General features: G+C 41.0%; 1 protein-coding gene across 3 annotated transcripts; it reads right to left on the bottom strand.

The window, feature by feature from the left end:
- Positions 1 to 2,866: 2,866 nt before the first annotated feature.
- LOC139354172 (uncharacterized) lies at positions 2,867 to 12,080 on the bottom strand. 3 transcript variants are annotated; one of them, XM_070998427.1, is made up of 4 exons: positions 4,415 to 12,078; positions 3,699 to 4,342; positions 3,483 to 3,538; positions 2,867 to 3,422 (listed from the first exon to the last, which is right to left on the bottom strand). In XM_070998427.1, exons 1-2 carry the CDS (start codon positions 4,646 to 4,648, stop codon positions 4,229 to 4,231), a joined length of 348 nt encoding a protein of 115 aa, XP_070854528.1. In that variant the 5' UTR covers positions 4,649 to 12,078; the 3' UTR covers positions 2,867 to 3,422; positions 3,483 to 3,538; positions 3,699 to 4,228. The 3 variants fall into 3 exon arrangements, with proteins under 3 accessions (XP_070854528.1, XP_070854527.1, XP_070854526.1); XM_070998426.1 differs by having other exon boundaries at positions 3,699 to 4,345; positions 4,415 to 10,708; XM_070998425.1 differs by having other exon boundaries at positions 3,699 to 12,080.
- Between the last annotated feature and the right edge of the window lie 11,718 nt (positions 12,081 to 23,798).

Here is a 23,798-nt window from a genome sequence, read left to right on the forward strand (position 1 = left end):
TCACTCTAAACAACCACAAAATCCTACACATCTCAACTGCACCCCACACACACAGACACACCTTTAGGGTGAGAAAAAGACAAGACAAAACAAGACATGACAAAACACACCTCTCTCACACTCCTACACACCCCTTTCTAACCTTATTAAGTGACTAATTAGGGTCGCCACCACCACCACCCCATTTTTCTAATCATGCTAATTAGGTCATTAAAAAACCTGTGCGCAACCATGCGTGACTAATTAGGGTCACCCCCACCCCCTTTTTTGACATGAGTTATTACCTAGTGAGCCAGCTCCCGTATGATCCTACTACTAACGCACACAAACGAAAATATCAGAATAGTTCTAAAGTTAAGGGGTCTAAGTCCTTTAAATATCAGCATATTATAAAACATCTTTTCAAACCGAAAACACAACTTATTGGTAAAGGTTTGCTTACAACACAAACAGCAGCAGCAGCAACAGCAACAAAATCTTATTCCAAGGAGGATTGCGATTACTATTAGCATCCGAGAGTGCTGGAAACACCAATCACAAAAACGAAATTATATCCATTGTGGAAGAGCCTAGAGAGACAAATATAATAAAATGAATCAGATTAATATATTTGGTGAAAGCCCTTCGTGCTCGAATTCCTCGTCGTCCAGAGGAGGAGGAGGAGGAAGCGGTTCAAGTCTAAAAAAATATATCTTAAATCGACCAGAGAAAACGGATATTGATTTAAACAGCTTGAGATATTATAAAAAGCAAAATATTTACATTAGAAGCAAACCTTCAAGCAGATGTCTCTGAAAGTGCGAATTTTTTAAAATCAGCCTTCGAGGACTATTCTAAAGTTATTTATACTAGGTATATAGAGCGATTAGAAGAAAATATTCAACGGCTTCAGGACGTTCTCTTTAAATTACTCTCTACACACCTTCTTACGGATGAGGTGAAAAGAATTAAAGTACAGTTCCCCATTATTGTTAAAGGTATTGAAAATAAACAAAACAAGGAAGAACGCTATAGTCGAGTACCTCGACTATCAGATACCCGTTACTCAGATAACAAACTTTAAAATAAGTTAGCCGCGCACTTTGTTCTCTCTCCCTTGCTCTCATTTCTCGGCTCTGCTTTTGTTTCATCCAGCGCCAAGAATGAGAAAGCAACACATAAAATAGACAAAAAACATTTATATTTATGTATGCTTGCTAAACATACACAATTATAAGGCACATTCTGTACTTCAAAATATTTGGTTGAATAGCTTTGTTTGAGAGAATTCTATTTGCCGCGGATATTAGATTGCAATTTTTTACGTCCACACACATGCATAAATACATATGTATGTATATACATGTATATAGATCAGTATAAATTTATTCAAAGTGGTATTCGTGGTGGCTTAGTACAATGTACATGTAGATATGCTAAAGCAAATAACAAATATGTTGAGAATATTGATAGTACTCAAAAATCATCAAATTTGATTTATTTGGATGCAAACAATTTGTATGGTTGGGCTATGTCACAATCTTTACCATATGGAGGTTTTGAACGGATTTCAATGGGAGAACTTGATAGTATAAACATTACATAGATTGCAGATGATAGTGAATATGGGTACATTTTTGAGGTAGATTTAAAATATCCTTTTAAATTGCACAATAAAAACAAGGATCTTCCATTTTGTTGTAATAATCAGTTACCAACAAAGTCAGACAAAATAAAAAAATTAATTGCTGATTTGAGTGATAAAGAAAAATATATAATTCATTATAAAAATCTTCAACAGTGTATAGAAACTGGATTAATTCTAACAAAAATTCATAGAGGTCTTCGCTTCTTTCAAAAGCCTTGGTTAAAAACATTTATTGATTTGAATAAATTTCATAAAACTAATGCAAAAAATACATTTGAAGAAGATTTTTTTTAATTTTTAAATAATGCTGTCTATGGAAAAACGATGGAAAATGTGGACAAACGCCTTAATATAAAATTAATTACTGAATGGGAAAGTGATTCACCATCAGATTCTTCTGGTCCAAAAAGGGATTGTGGTAGATCTCTTATTTCAAAGTCAAACTTCCATAGTGTAAAACAGTTTTCAGAAAACTTCTTTGCATTTCAAATGAAAAGATTAAATGTGTTGTACAACAAACCTTTATATTTAGGTTTTGCTGTATTAGATTTATCGAAATGAAAAATTTATGATTTTCATTATAATTATATTAAACCTAAATACAATGAAAATGTTCAATTAAATTATATGGATACAGATTCTTTTATATATACTATTAAAACTGAAGATTTTTATAAAGATATTCAGAACGATATTGAGATGAAGTTTGATACATCAGATTATTCTGACGAATTACTTAATCTCTACAATTTTCCTAAAGCCAATAAAAAAAATTTGGTTTTTTTTAAGGATGAACTCAATGGAAGACCTATGACTGAATTTGTTGGTTTGAGATCAAAAATGTATGCCTTTAAAACATCTAATAGTAATGACAACTCTGAAAAAACAGTGAAAAAATCAAAAAGAGTGAAAAGAAGTGCAATAGATCAATAAATCAATAAAAATGTTTGTTTTCGGAAGAGGAAGTGGAAGGCTCTATGTCAATGATTAGATCTAAAAATCATCTTTTATCAACAATTAAATGTAAAAAAGTAGTTCTCAGTCATAAAGACACAAAAGTTCTTATACAAAACAATAAAATTAATACTTACATTATAAAATAGAAGAAAAAAGATTAGAAAATAAAATTAATTAAATAGATTCAAATATTTATGTTTATGAACAAAGAATAAGAGAAATAGAGAATTGTCCTAAAAGAAATAATTATCAAGACATTGAAATAGAAAAATTTAAGAAAAATATAGGTGATTGTACATTTGAAATGTTTTATACAGAATTATAATTAAATTTACTAAATTGTGAAAAATAATAAATGTAACCTATAATTGTAAATAAAACAGAACAAACATTGCATTTTATTTAAAGGTTAAAATGTAAGGTAATGTATAAGCCAAATATTACAATTCAGAACATTATAAAATTTTAATTTAACAGAACAATTACAATATTTTCTTGGAATTACATTCAATTTGCTTACTTTTTTCTATATTTAGTGGTATAGTTTGATTATAGTTATCTATACCACCCTCCAATCTATTCACTTTATTGTCATCATCACTTAAAGGAATTGATTTAATGTATTTATCATTATCCTCACCTAAATTAAACGGTATAGTTTGAACATAGTTATCTATACAACCCTCAACAACAATAGTTTCATCCTCACTAGATGATCTTGGAATACATGGTTCCGGATTATCATCATCATAAAGGATTACATCGTCGTCATCATCATCATCATCATACAAATCAAGAGAAAATTTGCCAACCTCTTTTTTATTAATGTTTTGGAGTTCTGAAAATATAAATATTATTAGTATATATAAAAATAGTATTTTATATGTATTCAACTAACCTTTTTGTGCTCCATCTGAAATACTATTTTCCATTTTTTTATTCATGTTTGTAGTTCTGAAATTATAAATATTATTAGTATGTATATGTATATATATAAATATATATTTTTGCAGAATATAAAAATAGAAGATGAAAATAATAGTTCGAGTAAATTACAAAAAGGTTATTTTAATATATATATATATAGAGGGGGGAGGATTCTCCCCGATATTACCTAATCAGGTTCTGTTGCATTGCGGTTCCTTCCTTTTAGTTAACTGCTTCGTCTCTGCTTCCTTCTAAGCCTTTGTATTTGATCTTACGATTTTATTTAAAATAAAACAGTAAACGTTTTTAAACGATACAATTGGTTTTATTGCTTAAGATGATAGGTCTTGGCTGGTCAGGGGTACAAATTCAAGTCGTCGATGAGCTCCACTGTTTCCTGGTTGGTCCTCAGGTAGTCACATTCGGCTTGGCCTCCTTTCAATAGTCTGGGTATGCAACTGTCCTCCTCCAATTTAAGCAAGTCCTTTTCTCGGCAGACTGCTGTGTTACCAATGGATACACAATTTCCGAGAAGGGCGTATGTTTCCAGGCTGTCCATCGCCAGTGTGGTGTATTTTAGCACAACTTGTTTACCGTCGGATGTCGTTGGGTAGATCCTCATCAATCGGTACTTCCTCTCTACTACCTTGGGCATCGCCAGGATGTACAAAAGAGTAGTCCCGTTTGTAAGGATTGTGTCTGGAAAATTCGACTGCCTCAACGACGTTTTGATAAGGCAGGCTGTCCACCTCCGCCAATATCATATTGATCTCGTCGTGATCCAAGAGATTCGTGTTGACCACTCCAGTCTTTCCTAGTTGGCAAGTTCAGCTTCTGGAGCGATTCGTGCGTCGAGTCAAACAACTTAGTGTTGATTCGAATCTGCTGATTATTGTTCCTTACCAGGCTGTCCTCCTCTTTCAAGATGGCATTCCAATCCGATTTGTCCGGTGATCCCAAGACCCACTTCCAGGCTGATCCTAGCCAATCGATTGAGCGTTGTCTCCGCGTTGGTGCGCTATCCATGCGCGAGGTTCCATCCGAAGCGCGCTGCAGATAGTGGCCAACCAAAGCGCCAATATGTTGATCGGTGATTATCGTAGCCTCGTTTGCTACCTGGTCGATGAGTTGCTGCATGCGGCCTAGATTGATGACGTGAGCCAGTTTGAAAACGCCATTGGTCCTCCAGACGGTACCTTGTTGTAAGGGGACAACCGGTGCATCACATTTGAAAATATGGAGGGTTGCCGCCACGTAGATTGTAGACGCGCTTGTAGCGCCAGAAGAGGATTAAATGTACATGAAATTGTAGATTCTTATAATTAAATTGTCTATTTGCCTTAATCTTAATGTTTGTGTTGGTGTTTCTTTTTGTGTGTGTATTATTATTATTTTCGTATTGTTATTGTTTTTATATTATCATCTATTATCATTACTTTTGTGCTATTATTACTCGTGTGCTTATCTTTATTTGTGTATAGCTATAACTAAAAGAATTTATTGTTCCCCTTTTCTGAGGGGTTTATATTTTTCATTTTCTTGGACGTTGATGCACTATGGTCAGTACAAACAAGTGGCCCTTACGACACCAAGCAATGCTTGTTACGCGCGGAGCTCTAAACCGATTTGGGCAAGTAAACGAAATCGCGGACATGGAAAAAGACGACATAACAATAGACAGTTTAAAATACATGCTCACATAGAATGGCTAGTAACATAGAAATTGGAAGATAGAAAATACATAAGTTTATCATAATTAGTTGCATTAGGGCTATTAAACAGTAAGACGTGACACAGTGCATTATAGTCGTCACAAAGAACCCGAAAAGGATCATGAAGGGCATAATTGGATCTACAAGTTGGCAGGGACAACGGACGAAAACGACGAACTGTTCTACAGGGTACATTCCAGTTGAGGGAACTAAGAAGGAAGGGAGAGTCATTAATTAATTTATGCAAAAACATAACTCCATGACACTTTCTACGATGGTTCAGGGTTGGTAAGTCCAGCAGGCGCAACCTCGCATGATAAGAGGGCAATCGACTTCCTGTGTCCCAGCTTAAACCTCTCAAAGCAAATAAAAGGAATTGTTTTTGAACGGATTCTAACATATTTTGGTAACAGCTAATTTGAGGTGACCATATACACGAGCAATATTCCATTGACGGACGAACAAGAGAAACATACAAAAGCTTTGTTGTGTATGGATCATCAAACTCCCTTGACCAGCGCTTCATAAACGCCAGGAGACTTCTGGCTTTGTTAGTTATAGTAGATATATGGTCTTTAAAACTAAGATTATGATCAAATAGAACGCCAAGATCCTGAACAGAAAAAATACGTTCAAGGGCGTTATTACCGATAGAATAAGAATACAGAGATGGATTACAACGATAAAAGGTCATAAAGTTACATTTAGAATAGTTCAAATTCAACATGTTAATCATGCACCACGTATACAAACAATCAAGAATCAAGAATTAGGTAAACACATGGACAAACATAGCTTGACATCATCTGCATACATTAAAACAGTTGACGATTTTACAACATAAGGTAGATCATTAATCATTAAGCCAAAAAGTAAAGGTCCCAGGTGGCTACCCTGTGGCACTCCAGAAGTAACATTAATTATTTTTGAAATTGTATTATTAAAACAGACCATTTGAGTTCTATTAGAAAGGTAGGAAAGTATCCACTCTAGTAGGTTGGGTGGAAAACCTAAAAGGGACAATTTATAAATAAGATTCCTATGGTTCACTGAATCAAAAGCTTTAGAGAAATCGGGATAAATCACATCAGTTTGATGATGTGTCAGAAAACCTCTAGTAATTAAAGACGTAAATTCAAGTAGGTTTGGAATGGATGTAGAGCGACATCTAGTGAAGCCATGCTGACAAAGTGAAATAATAGACCTGCAATAATGCTGCAACTGACAGGTAATAATTTTTTCAAAAAGTTTAGGAATAGAACTGAGTTTAGCAATACCGCGATTGTTTGAGATATCGGAATTGTTCCCTTTTTTAAACAATGGGATAATAAAGGATTCCTTCCATATGGATGGAAATCTACATTGACTTAGGGACAGATTAAATATCAATGTTAAGGGAAGAGCAAGATAAGATGAACAATTCCTAAGTATACAACTTGGTATTCTATCAGAAGCCGGTGAAAATGAGAGCTTGAGAGTATTAAGACTCTGAAGAACATCAGATAAATCAATCACTGGTTTGAAGATAGAGTTCAAATGAGGTAGCGGGTCTGGATAATCTTTGATAATGACATTATTGCATTTCGTATAAGTGGATTGAAAAAAGTCTGCGAATAAGTTGCAAATATCATTATCGTCAGATGCTACATTATTATTGAGAAAGAGAGAGGGAGGGAAGCAGCTAGATTTTCGTTTAGAATTGACGAAAGAAAAGAAAAGCTTAGGATTACTTTTGAAATCACGCTTACAACGAGACAGGTAATTTTTGTAACAATCAGTATTGTACTGGACAAATTCCACCTTAGCTGAGCTATATTTGGTGAAGTCTGTCTGTAAGCCGGATATTTTTAACCGTTTAAATAGTCTTGTTTTTTTATTCTTCAGATAAGATAGTTGACGGGTAAGCCATGGAGAGCTGTAAGAATTCTTCATGGAGGAAAGAGGGACACGTTCTTCAAATAGACGGTAAAGGATCTCATAAAAATACCTAACTGCATCATCAACAGGAAGGTCAACTAGAAAGGACCAGCTTACTGTCGATAAAGATTCCACTAGTCTGCCGTAATCAGTCCTCTTAAAACACAAACTAGGCTGTACATTTATTGCAGTCCTAGTATTATTATAAAATCCATTAATACAGAGCTGAAGGGTAGGATGATAACAATCTTCAGGTAAAGATAGTGGCGAAATACGACTAACTTCAGCATCGCTACTATCAAAAACAAAGATTAAGTCAAGAAGACGACCAATATCATTGGGAATCCTGTTAACTTGCTGCAAAGATAGTTCAACAAGACCATCAATAAAATCATTTTGCATCCTAGGAATCATTGCCAATGAGTTCTTACTCTCCAACCAAGAGATATTGGGAAGATTAAAGTCACCAAGCACAATAAGTTGGTCAGTTTCAGTAAGCAACAAGGAAATAGAATGTATGGCGGACAGGTGCAATAGATACACGATAAATTCAGAGCCAGGAGATATATACGAGCAGGTTAAATAAATGTTTCTTTTTGGGAAAGATAATTTTACGGAAATAAATTCAATACCTGATGATTCAGAAATATTAACAAACTCAGAAGTTAAATTGGATTTGATTCCAATAAGAACGCCTCCACCTCGACGGGTCTGACGATCCTTCCGATAAACAAAAAAGTTATTAGACAAAATCTCACTATCGTGTACGGATGGGTTAAGCCAGGTCTCAGTGAGTACAATAACATTGGCCTCAAAAATTGAACTATTTATATAAAGCGTAGAGAGTTTACTAAGAAGCCCCCGAACATTCTGATAGTGAATTAGGAAATTTAGTTTTTTGAATTTATATCAGAGCTGGGCGCCGACAAAGAAGTCATGGAAAGGGAGCTATTTTTATACCCGTCACTCATAGAGTAAAAGGGTATACTAGATTCGTCGGAAAGTATGTAACAGGCAGAAGGAAGCGTTTCCGACCCCATAAAGTATATATATTCTTGATCAGGATCACTAGCCGAGTCGATCTAGCCATGTCCGTCTGTCCGTCTGTCTGTCCGGATGAACGCTGAGATCTCGGAAACTATGGGAGCTAGGCTATTGAGATTTGGCGTGCAGATTCCTGAGCTTCCTCGGCTGAGGAACTTGTGAGATGGTTCCAAAGTCGCCTAGCTGGGGCATCCGAGCGGGTCGCAGGTTGCGGATAGCGGACGACCTCTCTCGAGGTCAACTGTGAATAAGCTGGTGGGATAAGTCAAACACGGTACCGTGGACGGAAACCCCAGTAAATAAACAGTCCCGGACAGCCAGCGGGTATTTTGCAACGAAGCAATACCGACGATGCGAGTTGTTCAGCCGCATCTAAATAGTTGCTTTACACAAACCCACTCCCAACACAACACCTACCCAACTCCCCTCCCAAACAACATCTCACTCCGGGCCGGACTACGGTGTAATACGGACCGTGCCAAGAGTCAGCCTGGCTGGGGGCCCGGATCCATACCAGCACGGCCCAGAAAGGGCCGCATCCCAAACTGGGGATGATGGGTGGCAGAAAGCCAACCGCAAACGCCTCCGCGACGTGCGCATCTGCGCCGAAAGCAACGGTAGGCACTGCCAAGGCGCTCGGGCCACCCGCTGGTGCAAAATATACATACGCAGAAAGGCGGACTGCCGCCCAGACTCTGCGCTCACACACCAGGAGCACCGTTGCCACGCCTTCGCCTGAATGGCTAAAGAAGGTAGAGTGGGCAAGGAAGATGCTCCCAAACTACGGGCAGGAAAAGCCCACTCAAGAGGCGACTCAGGCGAAAAGGCAGCGATCCCTCGAACTACCCGGGCCATCGGCGAAGAGATCAAAGATCCAGCCATCGGTCTCTTTCGCCGAAATCACGAAGAATCGTGTACTACTCGGCCTGATTGACAGGGGAAATCCGGAGAGCAGGATCCCTAGAAACAAGTGGAAGGCAGTGGAGTCCCACCTTTCCCTCATTTGCTTGCGCATGGTACGAGAGAAGCCAGGCACCTCGCCCTGTTGTATGGACGCGGGCTGGTACCAGGGCAGCGTCAAGGTGGTAGCATGCGACAGTCAGCGGTCGGCTGATATGTACAAAGAGGCGACAAGCAAGCTCGGCGAGGTTTACGAAGGGGCGAACATCGTTGCGCTTGACTGGTGCGATGTCCCCAGTAGACCCCGAGCCAGGATCTGGATTCCAGCAGCGATCAAGACGCCGGAGGACATCCTCTTCATGTTGCAACAATGCGACCCGCAAGTCGTCAAGGTGGAGGAGCATGAAGGGGATGTCAACCAGGCGGTTTTGGTCCTGAACAAGGAGTCAGTAGCTCCGATCGAGACTGCTCGTGGAGTGCTGAACTTCGGGTTCAGTGCGATACACATCAAAGTGTATAAGGGCGACTCCAACGCCGCTAGCAGCTCTGCCGGCAACCCAGCCGAGCAGGTGCTTACTGAGGAGTTGGAGGCACCTGGTGGGCCGGAGGACGGCTACTCTACCGATTCGTCGCTGAGCAGAGAGATGCGTGCGCTCGGACCGGCAATCGAGGACGTGGACCTCAGCGACACAGAGGAGGCCGACGTCACTGTGGTGGAGGTTGAAGCTGTAGATGTCACTAAGACTTCTACAAATAAACCTTCACCACAGTAAAGCAGCATCTGCTGCACTTCTGCTTCGCCTGACAGAAGGCGGAGCCGACCTAGTCCTCGTACAGGAACCTTGGGTTGTAGGAGGCAAGGTTGCTGGACTAGGAACAAAGGAATACAAGCTTATGCTTGAACCCAAAGAAGGTAAAATTCGAACCTGCATATTAGCCAAAAGGCATCTTAGTATATTTCTACTTCGCAATTACAGCAACGGAGACAACACCGCACTAAGCCTGGAGCTGCAGAGTGGCTCTATAAGGGTTCTATCGGCCTATTTGGCCTTTGAGAAGGAAAACCCCCCAGATGCGCTGGTCAGAGGACTAGCAGAGAAATGCGAAAAGCTCAAGTACGGATTGGTAATAGGTTGTGACGCTAACGCCCATCACACCCAGTGGGGTTGCCCTAACAACAACGACAGAGGTGATTCTCTTTTTGATTTTATTCTAAATTCGAACCTATTTTTATGCAATAGGGGCAATGCCCCTACTTTCATAACTAAAGCTTGACAAACGATCATAGATCTAACCTTGGTATCAAATTCACTCGTAAGCGCAGTCAAAAACTGGGCAGTCTCTGACGAGCACTCCTTCTCGGACCATAGATTCATAGAAACCGTATTGTCCCTTGATTCGCCCTTGCCGGTCAGCTTCGCCAACCCCAGACGAGCAGACTGGCACAGGTACAAAGAAGTTCTGACAAATATCCTCCCCATGGAACCGTCAGAAAGCATCACAAACCCACATGAGCTGGACGAAACAGTATACAAGTTCACAGAGGCATGCAACACTGCCTTCAAAGTGGCATGCCCCACAGAGAAACCAAGAGGAAGGAAAAAACCCCCCTGGTGGACCCAGCAACTATCTATCCTCAGAACCAACTGCAGATGCCTGTTTAACAGAGCAAAAGCGGGAAATGAGGACACCAATTGGCTGAACTACAAGTTTGAACTAGCCTCTTACAAAAAGGCCATTAGAAGAGCAAAACGAACGGCATGGCAGACCTTCTGCTCTGACATAGAAAAAACTACTGATGCCGCAAGGCTCAGGAAAATACTTTCTAAGACAGCCGCGCCTTTGGGCTATCTTCAAAAAGCAGATGGATCATGGTCAGACTCCAGTAAAGAGTCCTTGGACCTGCTCCTAGACGCTCACTTCCCGGGGAGCCAACAAGCAGGTCATCCACCTGAAAGAGGAACAGGAGAGGGAATCGAAATAGATCCACTCCTATCAGACCGCAACATGAAATGGTCCATTCATAGTTTCAAACCATACAAATCGCCGGGACCGGATAACACCGGCTCACATCCAGCAAGCAGGACAAATAGCCATAAACTGGTTGAAAAAAATCTTCCAATCCATCCTGGCGGTAGGAGAACTACCAACAGCATGGCAAGAAACAAAGGTGGTTTTCATTCCCAAGGCAGGGAAGGCCACTCACACCACAGCAAAGGATTTTAGGCCAATAAGCCTAACATCATTCCTGCTTAAGAGCTTTGAAAGAATGATAAGCCTACACATAAGGGCCACCGTAGACCCGACACAAATATCAGAAGCACAACACGCTTACACCAAAGGTAAGTCAACCGAATCGGCGCTACACTTGGTGGTAAACAGCATCGAGAAATCACTCAACATCAAGGAATACACACTGATCGCCTTCCTGGATATAGAGGGAGCCTTCAATAACGTGCTTCCCACCGCTATAACAAAATCTCTCACAGAACTAGGGGTTGAGCCGCCAATGGTGAGACTAATCCATAAATTGCTGATAAGCAGAATGGTCACAGCCACACTAGGGACCTCGACCCAGACTAGACTAGTGAACAGAGGCACCCCGCAAGGAGGTGTACTATCACCCCTCTTGTGGAATATCGCAGTAAATAAACTACTGCGGATTCTGGAGGGAGGAGGCTGTAAGGTCGTGGCATACGCAGACGACGTCGCCATCATCTTTAATGGAAAATATCCACAAACACTTTGCGATCTTATGACCGCTAAACTTAAAATGCTATCGGAATGGACGATAGCGAACGGACTCGGGGTAAATAACTCGAAAACAGAACTTGTTCTATTTACGAATAAGTACAAAATTCCTCAACTTAACCCACCCATTTTAAACAATTGTAATCTCTCCTTTAGCGATCACGCCAGGTACTTGGGGTTAGTACTAGATAAACGCCTCAAATAGGGCTTAAACAACCAAGAGAGAACCAAAAAAGCGACCATTGCACTTTACTCCTGTAAAAAAGCACTCGGGCTAAGATGGGGCATGTCCCCGAGAATAGTTAACTGGATATACACAGCGGTAGTCATGCCAATCCTACTGTACGGAGTGGCTCTGTGGTTGACCGCCTTACACAAACAATGCATACTGACTCCTCTAAACAAAGTACAGCGAATGGCGGCTTTGTGTATTAGTGGAGCCCTTCGAACCACCCCGACTGAAGCGCTGAATGCGATCTTGAACCTCCCTACCCTGGTCTTAGCAGGCATGGAAAGGGCGAAATCGGCAGCTATTCGACTGAGGGACACAGGGCAGTGGAAAGCCCAATTATATGGCCATGCTAAAATTCTCCAGCATGATAAATCGATTCCGAAAATCACGGATCTATGCAGATCTATTGAATATAGTCACACACCCTTTGAGGCCCTGATTCCTGATAGAGAGGAATGGGAACAGGGCCGACCGGGCACGACGGACGCAATCTGTTTCTATACAGATGGCTCCAAATTAGAAGGACAAGTCGGCGGAGGTGTATACTCCGAACAATTAGATATCAGGAAGTCATTCAGGCTCCCGAACCACTGTAGCGTCTTTCAGGCGGAGGTCCACGCTATAAAAGAAGCACTAACCTGTTTAGGGAACCTTAGCCTCCAGAGAGGACATCTAAACATATATAGTGACAGCCAAGCGGCTATTAAGTCGATCTACTCGACAAACACCAACTCTCGTACAATAGCAGACTGTCGCAGATCTCTCCACGAGATGGCAAATCAGTTTACTATCAGCCTAGTATGGGTTCCGGGTCACCGGGACATCGTAGGCAACTGCATAGCGGACGAATTAGCCAGGCAGGGCACCACCAAGCCTCTCCTACCAGGAGAGGAAAATGTCGGTATGCCCATGGCTACTTGCAAGCTAAACATAAAAAACCACTTCAACACACTAGCCAACACCCATTAACAAAACGCACCACAGTGTCGCTCCACAGAACACCTTCTCTGCTTCTGCCCAGCCCTATGCAGACTCAGACTGAAACACTTAGGAAGCCCCTTCATCGACGTTCTTACCGAAATATCGGAGATTAATCTCAAAAGCATAAGTGCCTTTATTAAATCTTCCGGGTGGAAGACATGCTGATCAGCTTAACACAAGCTGAAACTACTAGAAACGGGACCCTAGAGAAGGAAGAAACGAGATCATGCGGTATCACAACGGACCCACTGAGGTCTAAGTGTGTCGGACTATAGTCCGACAGCCGCCCTAACCTAACCTAACCTAACCTTTCTGAGCTTCTTACGCAGCGCAAGTTTGTTTCAGTAGAGTGCCACGCCCACTCTAACGCCCACAAACCGCCCAAAACTGTGGCTCCTACAGTTTTGATGCTAGAATAAAAATTTTAACTGAAATGTAATGTTCTCATCAATACCTATCGATTGACCAAAAAAAAAAAAGTTTGCCACGCCCACCCTAACGCCCATAAACCGCCCACAAACTTCAAAAAATCGTAAATATGAACGTGGATATCTCGGAAACTATTAAAGATAGAGAATTGGGATTTCAGATTTAGATTCCGTAGCCTTATACGCAGCGCAAGTTTGTTACGCGAATATGCCACGCCCACTCTAACGCCCACAAGCCGCAAAAACCTGTGAGGCCCACAATTTTTTTGCTAGATAAAAATTTTTAACTGAAATGTATTGGTCTCGTCAATACCTATCGATTGGTCCAAAAAAAAGGGCGTTATTACCGATAGAATAAGAATACAGAGATGGATTACAACGATAAAAGGTCATAAAGTTACATCTAGAATAGTTCAAATTCAGCATGTTAATCATGCACCACGTATACAAACAATCAAGAATCAAGAATTAGGTAAACACATGGACAAACATAGCTTGACATCTGTATACCGCCGGTAGGTGGCGCATTTTAATCTCGCTTTACTACTTGCATATCTCAATTTAGCTGAGTAACGGGTATCTGATAGTCGAGGTACTCGACTATAGCGTTCTTCCTTGTTTTTTATATACTCGTGGACAATTATATCAGCAGGTCAAAAATTGGGGCAAAGAAGTTTAGAGAACAGCCCATCCGGAACAAGTATTTTAAATGAAGAGTAATCTCTTATCTGTTTAAAATTAAATTTGGTGATGTCAATACCATATTGATTGGGAAGGGAGAGGTTTGTGACAATATGATGCATAACGTCATTTACTGTTATTGCTGCATTCAACCTAGACACAAAAATAGATTTCCTAGGTACCGTGACAGTGAGTGGTACCGGAGAAGAGAGAGCAGGGCTATGCGTGTTTTTCCTAGGGATCATGCTAGTAAGTGGGACAGGAGGAGGTGCAAGGGTATTAACTATAGGCAGTACAAGGTGCGGCGGAGCCCCGGAAGTGGCAACAGCCGGTGAACGGTTAGTATGCCTTAATGACTCAGGCGAAACTACAGTCCCATTCGTTGATGACTCGATCCCATTGGGATCATCCTCGTCGCACGACACATAGCCTGCAGTGGGGCTGGGAAGAGAGAGGTTGGTCGAGAGATCTGGAACGTGTAAAGAGACATTAGGCAGTGTAGGACTACGATTTATATTTAATGAAGATTGACTTAGAAGAATCCGACCTTTAAAGTTGGAGTCGCAAACATTAAATCGACTTAATAGGTCCCTAAATCCAGCACGTAATGCCTGGAACTCCAGCTCCGTTTGCCTCATAAATGCTCTTATATCGATTTTGATATGTAGGCATGTAGGGCACGTCCAGTCCAGGTTAGCATTAGATCTAGTGCGATCAGCAATTTGGGCAGCACTATGCCCAAAGTCTGCACATTTTGCGTGCGCAATGTTCTCACATAACCAGCAACTAACAATTGGCTGGCGAGAAGTGATTTTACCAACAAATTGGCAACCAACAACACAGCAGGCAGACATTGTTTACAAGTTGAGGTCAGTTAAATGTAGAATGTAGAAAAAGTAGAAAAAGTAGGAAGCTTTAGATGAGTGCGCCAACAAACAGCATAAGAAAAGAGAGCGGTAAGACCAATTCAGCAAAGACCAGTTAACTCGAAAATGAGAGCCGGTGACTGAAGTTGGGAGAATGTAGCAGAGCGAACGGTGCGAGAGAGCGCCAAAACAACAATGTAAATAGGAAACAACAACAATGCACAAAGCACCCGCGTCTTTAACTATTATCAAATATAATAATAAAGATAATGGTTTTAACACAAATAACTAAATTGCATGCAAACGGCGGCTTCAACCGAGTTGAAAATGATACTTTGGGAATATATCAGATCGGTAATTTAGACACTAGGCGAATAAATGTAGGAGCAAATAAAAAACGCGTCCGTGTACAACAGAGACCGAATAACCATAACAATAAGTGTTTATCTTAGACCAGGTTTTTCTTAATTATATTTGGGGGGATATTAAACGGTTTTATTTGTTTGTGTTTGGGGAAGGTTAAGAGTTAGTGAAACGTTCAGTACCCATTTCCCTTTATGGTTTTTAGATGAATTTATATATTGCAAAGAGTTAAGATATTCTGTTGCTAGTCTCCCCTACCACATATGTCGACTAGTTTACTTTTCTTTTAGTTGTAGGTTCGTTTCCAAAACTTAATTTCTTAAGTGTGATTTGTGAAAGATTTTTCCCGACCTTGTTTTAATAGTGACCCTTCGGTCATCCTGAATTTCTTCTGCCTTGAATCGTTGCTTTTCTTTTGTTTATTTGTTTATTGCTGTGTTACCTGGTTCGTAGGAAATTGGGTCGCTTCTATTTTTATTGCGCCCATTGTTGGTTAGAGTTTGCTTGTGCTCTGGTGTACCGACATCTCTTTTATCGGCGAAGTGTAGTGCTAATACTCGTTTGATTTCTGTCCAGTCGTCATCCCGTACATAGTAGGCATTGAGCGCCATGTCGGCTTTGCCCCTAATTTTCTGCCTAATCTGGATAAGGACTGACCTGTATAAGGGTTTCTCCCGAATGACCTCGTAGTCGTTAATTATGGACTGTGCCCTATTGATCCAAGAAATGTACTTCTCGGAATCACCCTCGAAGGTCAGAAATTCCCTTACGCAATCCGGTACGGTCGAAGATTCTTTTAACTCATACTCCGTACGCGGACGCGTTAATGGTAGCGGTATGTCCGCTATCGGGTTGCGCTGTTCGAAGTCAGTTTCTAAAGTTCCCACCCTATTCTCAATTTTTTAACCTAGTCTTTCATGCCCACCATCTGAGTGGTTAGGGCCGCAATGGTGGAGTCAAGTCGGTTTAGTACCTCCTTCATTTCCTCCATTTTTAATATCGATAATTTCAAGTTCTTAATTTATTGGGATTTCAAGTGTTTATTTTTATTTTGGGTTGAAGTGGGGAAATAAGCAACAGGTTTTTTTGAAAATGTATTTTTTGTTGGGCAGCTTTCTTGAATGCATTCCACATCCGTTAGCCTTTCCAGCAGAACTTTTTGTAAATTTTATTTTTTATTAATTTATTGATCTTGAAGACATTTCTAACAGTTCTCCGCTCGCAAATTAATTGCCGCAGCGGTTATCTGTATTTATACCCGTTACTCGTAGAGTAAAAGGGTATACTAAATTCGTCGGAAAGTATGTAACAGGCAGAAGGAAGCGTTTCCGACCCCACAAAGTATATATATTCTTGATCAGGATCACTAGCCGAGTCGATCTAGCCATGTCCGTCTGTCCGGATGAACGCTTAGATCTCGGAAACTATAAGAGCTATGCTATTGAGATTTGGCGTGTAGATTCCTGAGCTTCTTACGCAGCACAAGTTTGTTTCAGCAGAGTGACACGCCCACTCTAACGCCCACAAGCCGCCCAAAACGGTGGGTCCTACAGTTTTGATGCTAGAATAAAAATTTTAACTGAAATGTATTGTTCTCATCAATACCTATCGATTGACCTAAAAAAAAAGTTTGCCACGCCCACCCTAACGCCCATAAACCGCCCACAAACTTCAAAAAATCGTAAATATGAACGTGGATATCTCGGAAACTATTAAAGATAGAGAATTGGGATTTCAGATTTAGATTCCGTAGCCTTATACGCAGCGCAAGTTTGTTACGCGAATATGCCACGCCCACTCTAACGCCCACAAGCCGCAAAAACCTGTGAGGCCCACAATTTTTTTGCTAGATAAAAATTTTTAACTGAAATGTATTGGTCTCGTCAATACCTATCGATTGGTCCAAAAAAAAGGGCGTTATTACCGATAGAATAAGAATACAGAGATGGATTACAACGATAAAAGGTCATAAAGTTACATCTAGAATAGTTCAAATTCAGCATGTTAATCATGCACCACGTATACAAACAATCAAGAATCAAGAATTAGGTAAACACATGGACAAACATAGCTTGACATCTGTATACCGCCGGTAGGTGGCGCATTTTAATCTCGCTTTACTACTTGCATATCTCAATTTAGCTGAGTAACGGGTATCTGATAGTCGAGGTACTCGACTATAGCGTTCTTCCTTGTTTTTTATATACTCGTGGACAATTATATCAGCAGGCCAAAAATTGGGGCAAAGAAGTTTAGAGAACAGCCCATCCGGAACAAGTATTTTAAATGAAGAGTAATCTCTTATCTGTTTAAAATTAAATTTGGTGATGTCAATACCATATTGATTGGGAAGGGAGAGGTTTGTGACAATATGATGCATAACGTCATTTATGTTATTGGCATTTTGTGCCCGCGAATATGCCGCGCCACAGGGTGCGTGGACAAATCGCCGCGGCAGGTTTACCGTCACATTAAATTAATCACAGTTTTTTTGCGCCCGTGGGGAGTGTCAGCTCTGAACGGCAGCACCCCCACCGCGGCGGGTAGCTGTGTTTCGCACAAATTCTCATATTTTCATTTCTTGTATATATTTTTTATTTTTGAAACACACGCACAACACCACATTTTTTGTAATACTTTTGTAATATTAAACAGGAAATTTTCCTTTAAATTTTTGTTTAGTTTTTGAAGTTAACATTTTTAATATTTTATTTTCGTTTTTTAAGTTTTGGGGGGTTCTTTTTGTCCCACTTTCGCGAGAAAGTGGACACTGTTCGGGCGCCAGTTATGGCCAGACATGGCCAGAGGGGGGAGGATTCTCCCCGATATTACCTAGTCAGGTTCTGTTGCATTGCGGTTCCTTCCTTTTAGTTAACTTCTTCGTCTCTGCTTCCTTTTAAGCCTTTGTATTTGATCTTACGATTTTACTTTAAAATAAAACAGTAAACGTTTTTAAACGTTACAATTGGTTTTATAGCTTAAGATGATAGGTCTTGGCTGGTCGGGGTACAAATTCAAGTAAATCTAAAGTCATTCCTCGAGTCGCTGCGGCGGCTATAGCTGAGGCAGCTAGCGGACGGTCAGCGCTAACGGTCACCGCTGACGTTCTGTCGCTGTGCTGCCGCTCTGACGCCGCCGCCGCTGCGTCGCTGTCTTTCTGACGTCGCTGTCGCTGCGTCGCTGACGTTGTCTCTGCTGCTGCGCTGCTGCTCCATCGCTGCTGGTACCATAACTTAGCGGCTGCATTATTGTAGCCACTTGAATGTTCGATGTTGTTGCGTGGCCGAGAGGGGTGGGGCAATGGGACCTAGTTTGCGGGTGGCCGAGAGGGGTGATGAGAGAGGTGCGGTGTCCGGTATCGGTGTCGAGAGGGGGTGAAGGGAAGGGGGCGTTTGGCCGGTGTTAACATATATATATATATATATATATATACTTACTTTGGCCGGTGTTAATATATATATATATATAAGTATATATATTAAACTCACCTTTTTGTAATTTACTCGAACTATTATTTTCATCTTCTCTTTTTATATTCTGCAAAAACAAACATATTTCCCTACTCAATCAGATTATGATATAATATCACTATTAGTTATTTTGAAATCGTTAATTGGTATTTTATCTGTGCTAATCTGACTTTCTTTTTTATTTAAATATTCAATTATCAGTTGACCTGCTAAATTCCTCGTTCTTAAATATAGCCCATTCTTTCTGCTTCATCTATTTCAATTTCATGTATTTGTGGACCATCACTAAGATAACCTGATTCTTCTTCTTCTCTCTTCTCTTTTACTCTCTTGTTTGGAAAGAAGTTCAGCATCTTTCGATATTTTTTCATAAACAATCCTATCTTTCCGTCTGATTACTGAATGGTATAAATCTTCTGAAAATTCAAAACAATTAATTCTTAACGTTGCTAGGGGGTATTAGTATTACGTTTATATTTTCGGTGGCGGTGGCGTCTAGATAAATATTTTAAATTTGTACGATTAGATTTACTCAGACTTCGCCTAGAATGTGATCTTCTATATATATTATTATAATGGCATTTAACTCCTACCGTAGCACTTTTGAATTGGACGGTGAAGAATCTGTTTAGACCTCTTCTTTCTAAATCCATATGTCCTCCTATTCTCCTTTCATTTTCAATTAATTTTTGTTTAAAATTCTCTATTATCCCCCTCTTTGTAAATTTGATTTGTGAATTATGCATGGTGTGAGGATGTGTGAAACACACCCTCCACATTTCGCCATTTCTATTCTTTCTGCCACGAAGGCATACAATTGGAGATTACGCCACGAAGGCACACCGGCTCACATCCAGCAAGCAGGACAAATAGCCATAAACTGGTTGAAAAAAATCTTCCAATCCATCCTGGCGGTAGGAGAACTACCAACAGCATGGCAAGAAACAAAGGTGGTTTTCATTCCCAAGGCAGGGAAGGCCACTCACACCACAGCAAAGGATTTTAGGCCAATAAGCCTAACATCATTCCTGCTTAAGAGCTTTGAAAGAATGATAAGCCTACACATAAGGGCCACCGTAGACCCGACACAAATATCAGAAGCACAACACGCTTACACCAAAGGTAAGTCAACCGAATCGGCGCTACACTTGGTGGTAAACAGCATCGAGAAATCACTCAACATCAAGGAATACACACTGATCGCCTTCCTGGATATAGAGGGAGCCTTCAATAACGTGCTTCCCACCGCTATAACAAAATCTCTCACAGAACTAGGGGTTGAGCCGCCAATGGTGAGACTAATCCATAAATTGCTGATAAGCAGAATGGTCACAGCCACACTAGGGACCTCGACCCAGACTAGACTAGTGAACAGAGGCACCCCGCAAGGAGGTGTACTATCACCCCTCTTGTGGAATATCGCAGTAAATAAACTACTGCGGATTCTGGAGGGAGGAGGCTGTAAGGTCGTGGCATACGCAGACGACGTCGCCATCATCTTTAATGGAAAATATCCACAAACACTTTGCGATCTTATGACCGCTAAACTTAAAATGCTATCGGAATGGACGATAGCGAATCAGATTATGATATAATATCACTATTAGTTATTTTGAAATCGTTAATTGGTATTTTATCTGTGCTAATCTGACTTTCTTTTTTATTTAAATATTCAATTATCAGTTGACCTGCTAAATTCCTCGTTCTTAAATATAGCCCATTCTTTCTGCTTCATCTATTTCAATTTCATGTATTTGTGGACCATCACTAAGATAACCTGATTCTTCTTCTTCTCTCTTCTCTTTTACTCTCTTGTTTGGAAAGAAGTTCAGCATCTTTCGATATTTTTTCATAAACAATCCTATCTTTCCGTCTGATTACTGAATGGTATAAATCTTCTGAAAATTCAAAACAATTAATTCTTAACGTTGCTAGGGGGTATTAGTATTACGTTTATATTTTCGGTGGCGGTGGCGTCTAGATAAATATTTTAAATTTGTACGATTAGATTTACTCAGACTTCGCCTAGAATGTGATCTTCTATATATATTATTATAATGGCATTTAACTCCTACCGTAGCACTTTTGAATTGGACGGTGAAGAATCTGTTTAGACCTCTTCTTTCTAAATCCATATGTCCTCCTATTCTCCTTTCATTTTCAATTAATTTTTGTTTAAAATTCTCTATTATCCCCCTCTTTGTAAATTTGATTTGTGAATTATGCATGGTGTGAGGATGTGTGAAACACACCCTCCACATTTCGCCATTTCTATTCTTTCTGCCACGAAGGCATACAATTGGAGATTACGCCACGAAGGCACACCGGCTCACATCCAGCAAGCAGGACAAATAGCCATAAACTGGTTGAAAAAAATCTTCCAATCCATCCTGGCGGTAGGAGAACTACCAACAGCATGGCAAGAAACAAAGGTGGTTTTCATTCCCAAGGCAGGGAAGGCCACTCACACCACAGCAAAGGATTTTAGGCCAATAAGCCTAACATCATTCCTGCTTAAGAGCTTTGAAAGAATGATAAGCCTACACATAAGGGCCACCGTAGACCCGACACAAATATCAGAAGCACAACACGCTTACACCAAAGGTAAGTCAACCGAATCGGCGCTACACTTGGTGGTAAACAGCATCGAGAAATCACTCAACATCAAGGAATACACACTGATCGCCTTCCTGGATATAGAGGGAGCCTTCAATAACGTGCTTCCCACCGCTATAACAAAATCTCTCACAAAACTAGGGGTTGAGCCGCCAATGGTGAGACTAATCCATAAATTGCTGATAAGCAGAATGGTCACAGCCACACTAGGGACCTCGACCCAGACTAGACTAGTGAACAGAGGCACCCCGCAAGGAGGTGTACTATCACCCCTCTTGTGGAATATCGCAGTAAATAAACTACTGCGGATTCTGGAGGGAGGAGGCTGTAAGGTCGTGGCATACGCAGACGACGTCGCCATCATCTTTAATGGAAAATATCCACAAACACTTTGCGATCTTATGACCGCTAAACTTAAAATGCTATCGGAATGGACGATAGCGAACGGACTCGGGGTAAATAACTCGAAAACAGAACTTGTTCTATTTACGAATAAGTACAAAATTCCTCAACTTAACCCACCCATTTTAAACAATTGTAATCTCTCCTTTAGCGATCACGCCAGGTACTTGGGGTTAGTACTAGATAAACGCCTCAAATAGGGCTTAAACAACCAAGAGAGAACCAAAAAAGCGACCATTGCACTTTACTCCTGTAAAAAAGCAATCGGGCTAAGATGGGGCATGTCCCCGAGAATAGTTAACTGGATATACACAGCGGTAGTCATGCCAATCCTACTGTACGGAGTGGCTCTGTGGTTGACCGCCTTACACAAACAATGCATACTGACTCCTCTAAACAAAGTACAGCGAATGGCGGCTTTGTGTATTAGTGGAGCCCTTCGAACCACCCCGACTGAAGCGCTGAATGCGATCTTGAACCTCCCTACCCTGGTCTTAGCAGGCATGGAAAGGGCGAAATCGGCAGCTATTCGACTGAGGGACACAGGGCAGTGGAAAGCCCAATTATATGGCCATGCTAAAATTCTCCAGCATGATAAATCGATTCCGAAAATCACGGATCTATGCAGATCTATTGAATATAGTCACACACCCTTTGAGGCCCTGATTCCTGATAGAGAGGAATGGGAACAGGGCCGACCGGGCACGACGGACGCAATCTGTTTCTATACAGATGGCTCCAAATTAGAAGGACAAGTCGGCGGAGGTGTATACTCCAAACAATTAGATATCAGGAAGTCATTCAGGCTCCCGAACCACTGTAGCGTCTTTCAGGCGGAGGTCCACGCTATAAAAGAAGCACTAACCTGTTTAGGGAACCTTAGCCTCCAGAGAGGACATCTAAACATATATAGTGACAGCCAAGCGGCTATTAAGTCGATCTACTCGACAAACACCAACTCTCGTACAATAGCAGACTGTCGCAGATCTCTCCACGAGATGGCAAATCAGTTTACTATCAGCCTAGTATGGGTTCCGGGTCACCGGGACATCGTAGGCAACTGCATAGCGGACGAATTAGCCAGGCAGGGCACCACCAAGCCTCTCCTACCAGGAGAGGAAAATGTCGGTATGCCCATGGCTACTTGCAAGCTAAACATAAAAAACCACTTCAACACACTAGCCAACACCCATTAACAAAACGCACCACAGTGTCGCTCCACAGAACACCTTCTCTGCTTCTGCCCAGCCCTATGCAGACTCAGACTGAAACACTTAGGAAGCCCCTTCATCGACGTTCTTACCGAAATATCGGAGATTAATCTCAAAAGCATAAGTGCCTTTATTAAATCTTCCGGGTGGAAGACATGCTGATCAGCTTAACACAAGCTGAAACTACTAGAAACGGGACCCTAGAGAAGGAAGAAACGAGATCATGCGGTATCACAACGGACCCACTGAGGTCTAAGTGTGTCGGACTATAGTCCGACAGCCGCCCTAACCTAACCTAACCTAACCTTTCTGAGCTTCTTACGCAGCGCAAGTTTGTTTCAGTAGAGTGCCACGCCCACTCTAACGCCCACAAACCGCCCAAAACTGTGGCTCCTACAGTTTTGATGCTAGAATAAAAATTTTAACTGAAATGTAATGTTCTCATCAATACCTATCGATTGACCAAAAAAAAAAAAGTTTGCCACGCCCACCCTAACGCCCATAAACCGCCCACAAACTTCAAAAAATCGTAAATATGAACGTGGATATCTCGGAAACTATTAAAGATAGAGAATTGGGATTTCAGATTTAGATTCCGTAGCCTTATACGCAGCGCAAGTTTGTTACGCGAATATGCCACGCCCACTCTAACGCCCACAAGCCGCAAAAACCTGTGAGGCCCACAATTTTTTTGCTAGATAAAAATTTTTAAC

This window comes from Drosophila suzukii (assembly GCF_043229965.1).
Source record: "Drosophila suzukii chromosome 2 unlocalized genomic scaffold, CBGP_Dsuzu_IsoJpt1.0 scf_2c, whole genome shotgun sequence".
Taxonomy (NCBI): domain Eukaryota; kingdom Metazoa; phylum Arthropoda; class Insecta; order Diptera; family Drosophilidae; genus Drosophila; species Drosophila suzukii.

Bases quoted from the DNA above. Each gene is read 5' to 3' on its own strand.
- LOC139354172 (XM_070998425.1), bottom strand. From the start codon at position 4,648: ATGCAGCAACTCATCGACCAGGTAGCAAACGAGGCTACGATAATCACC.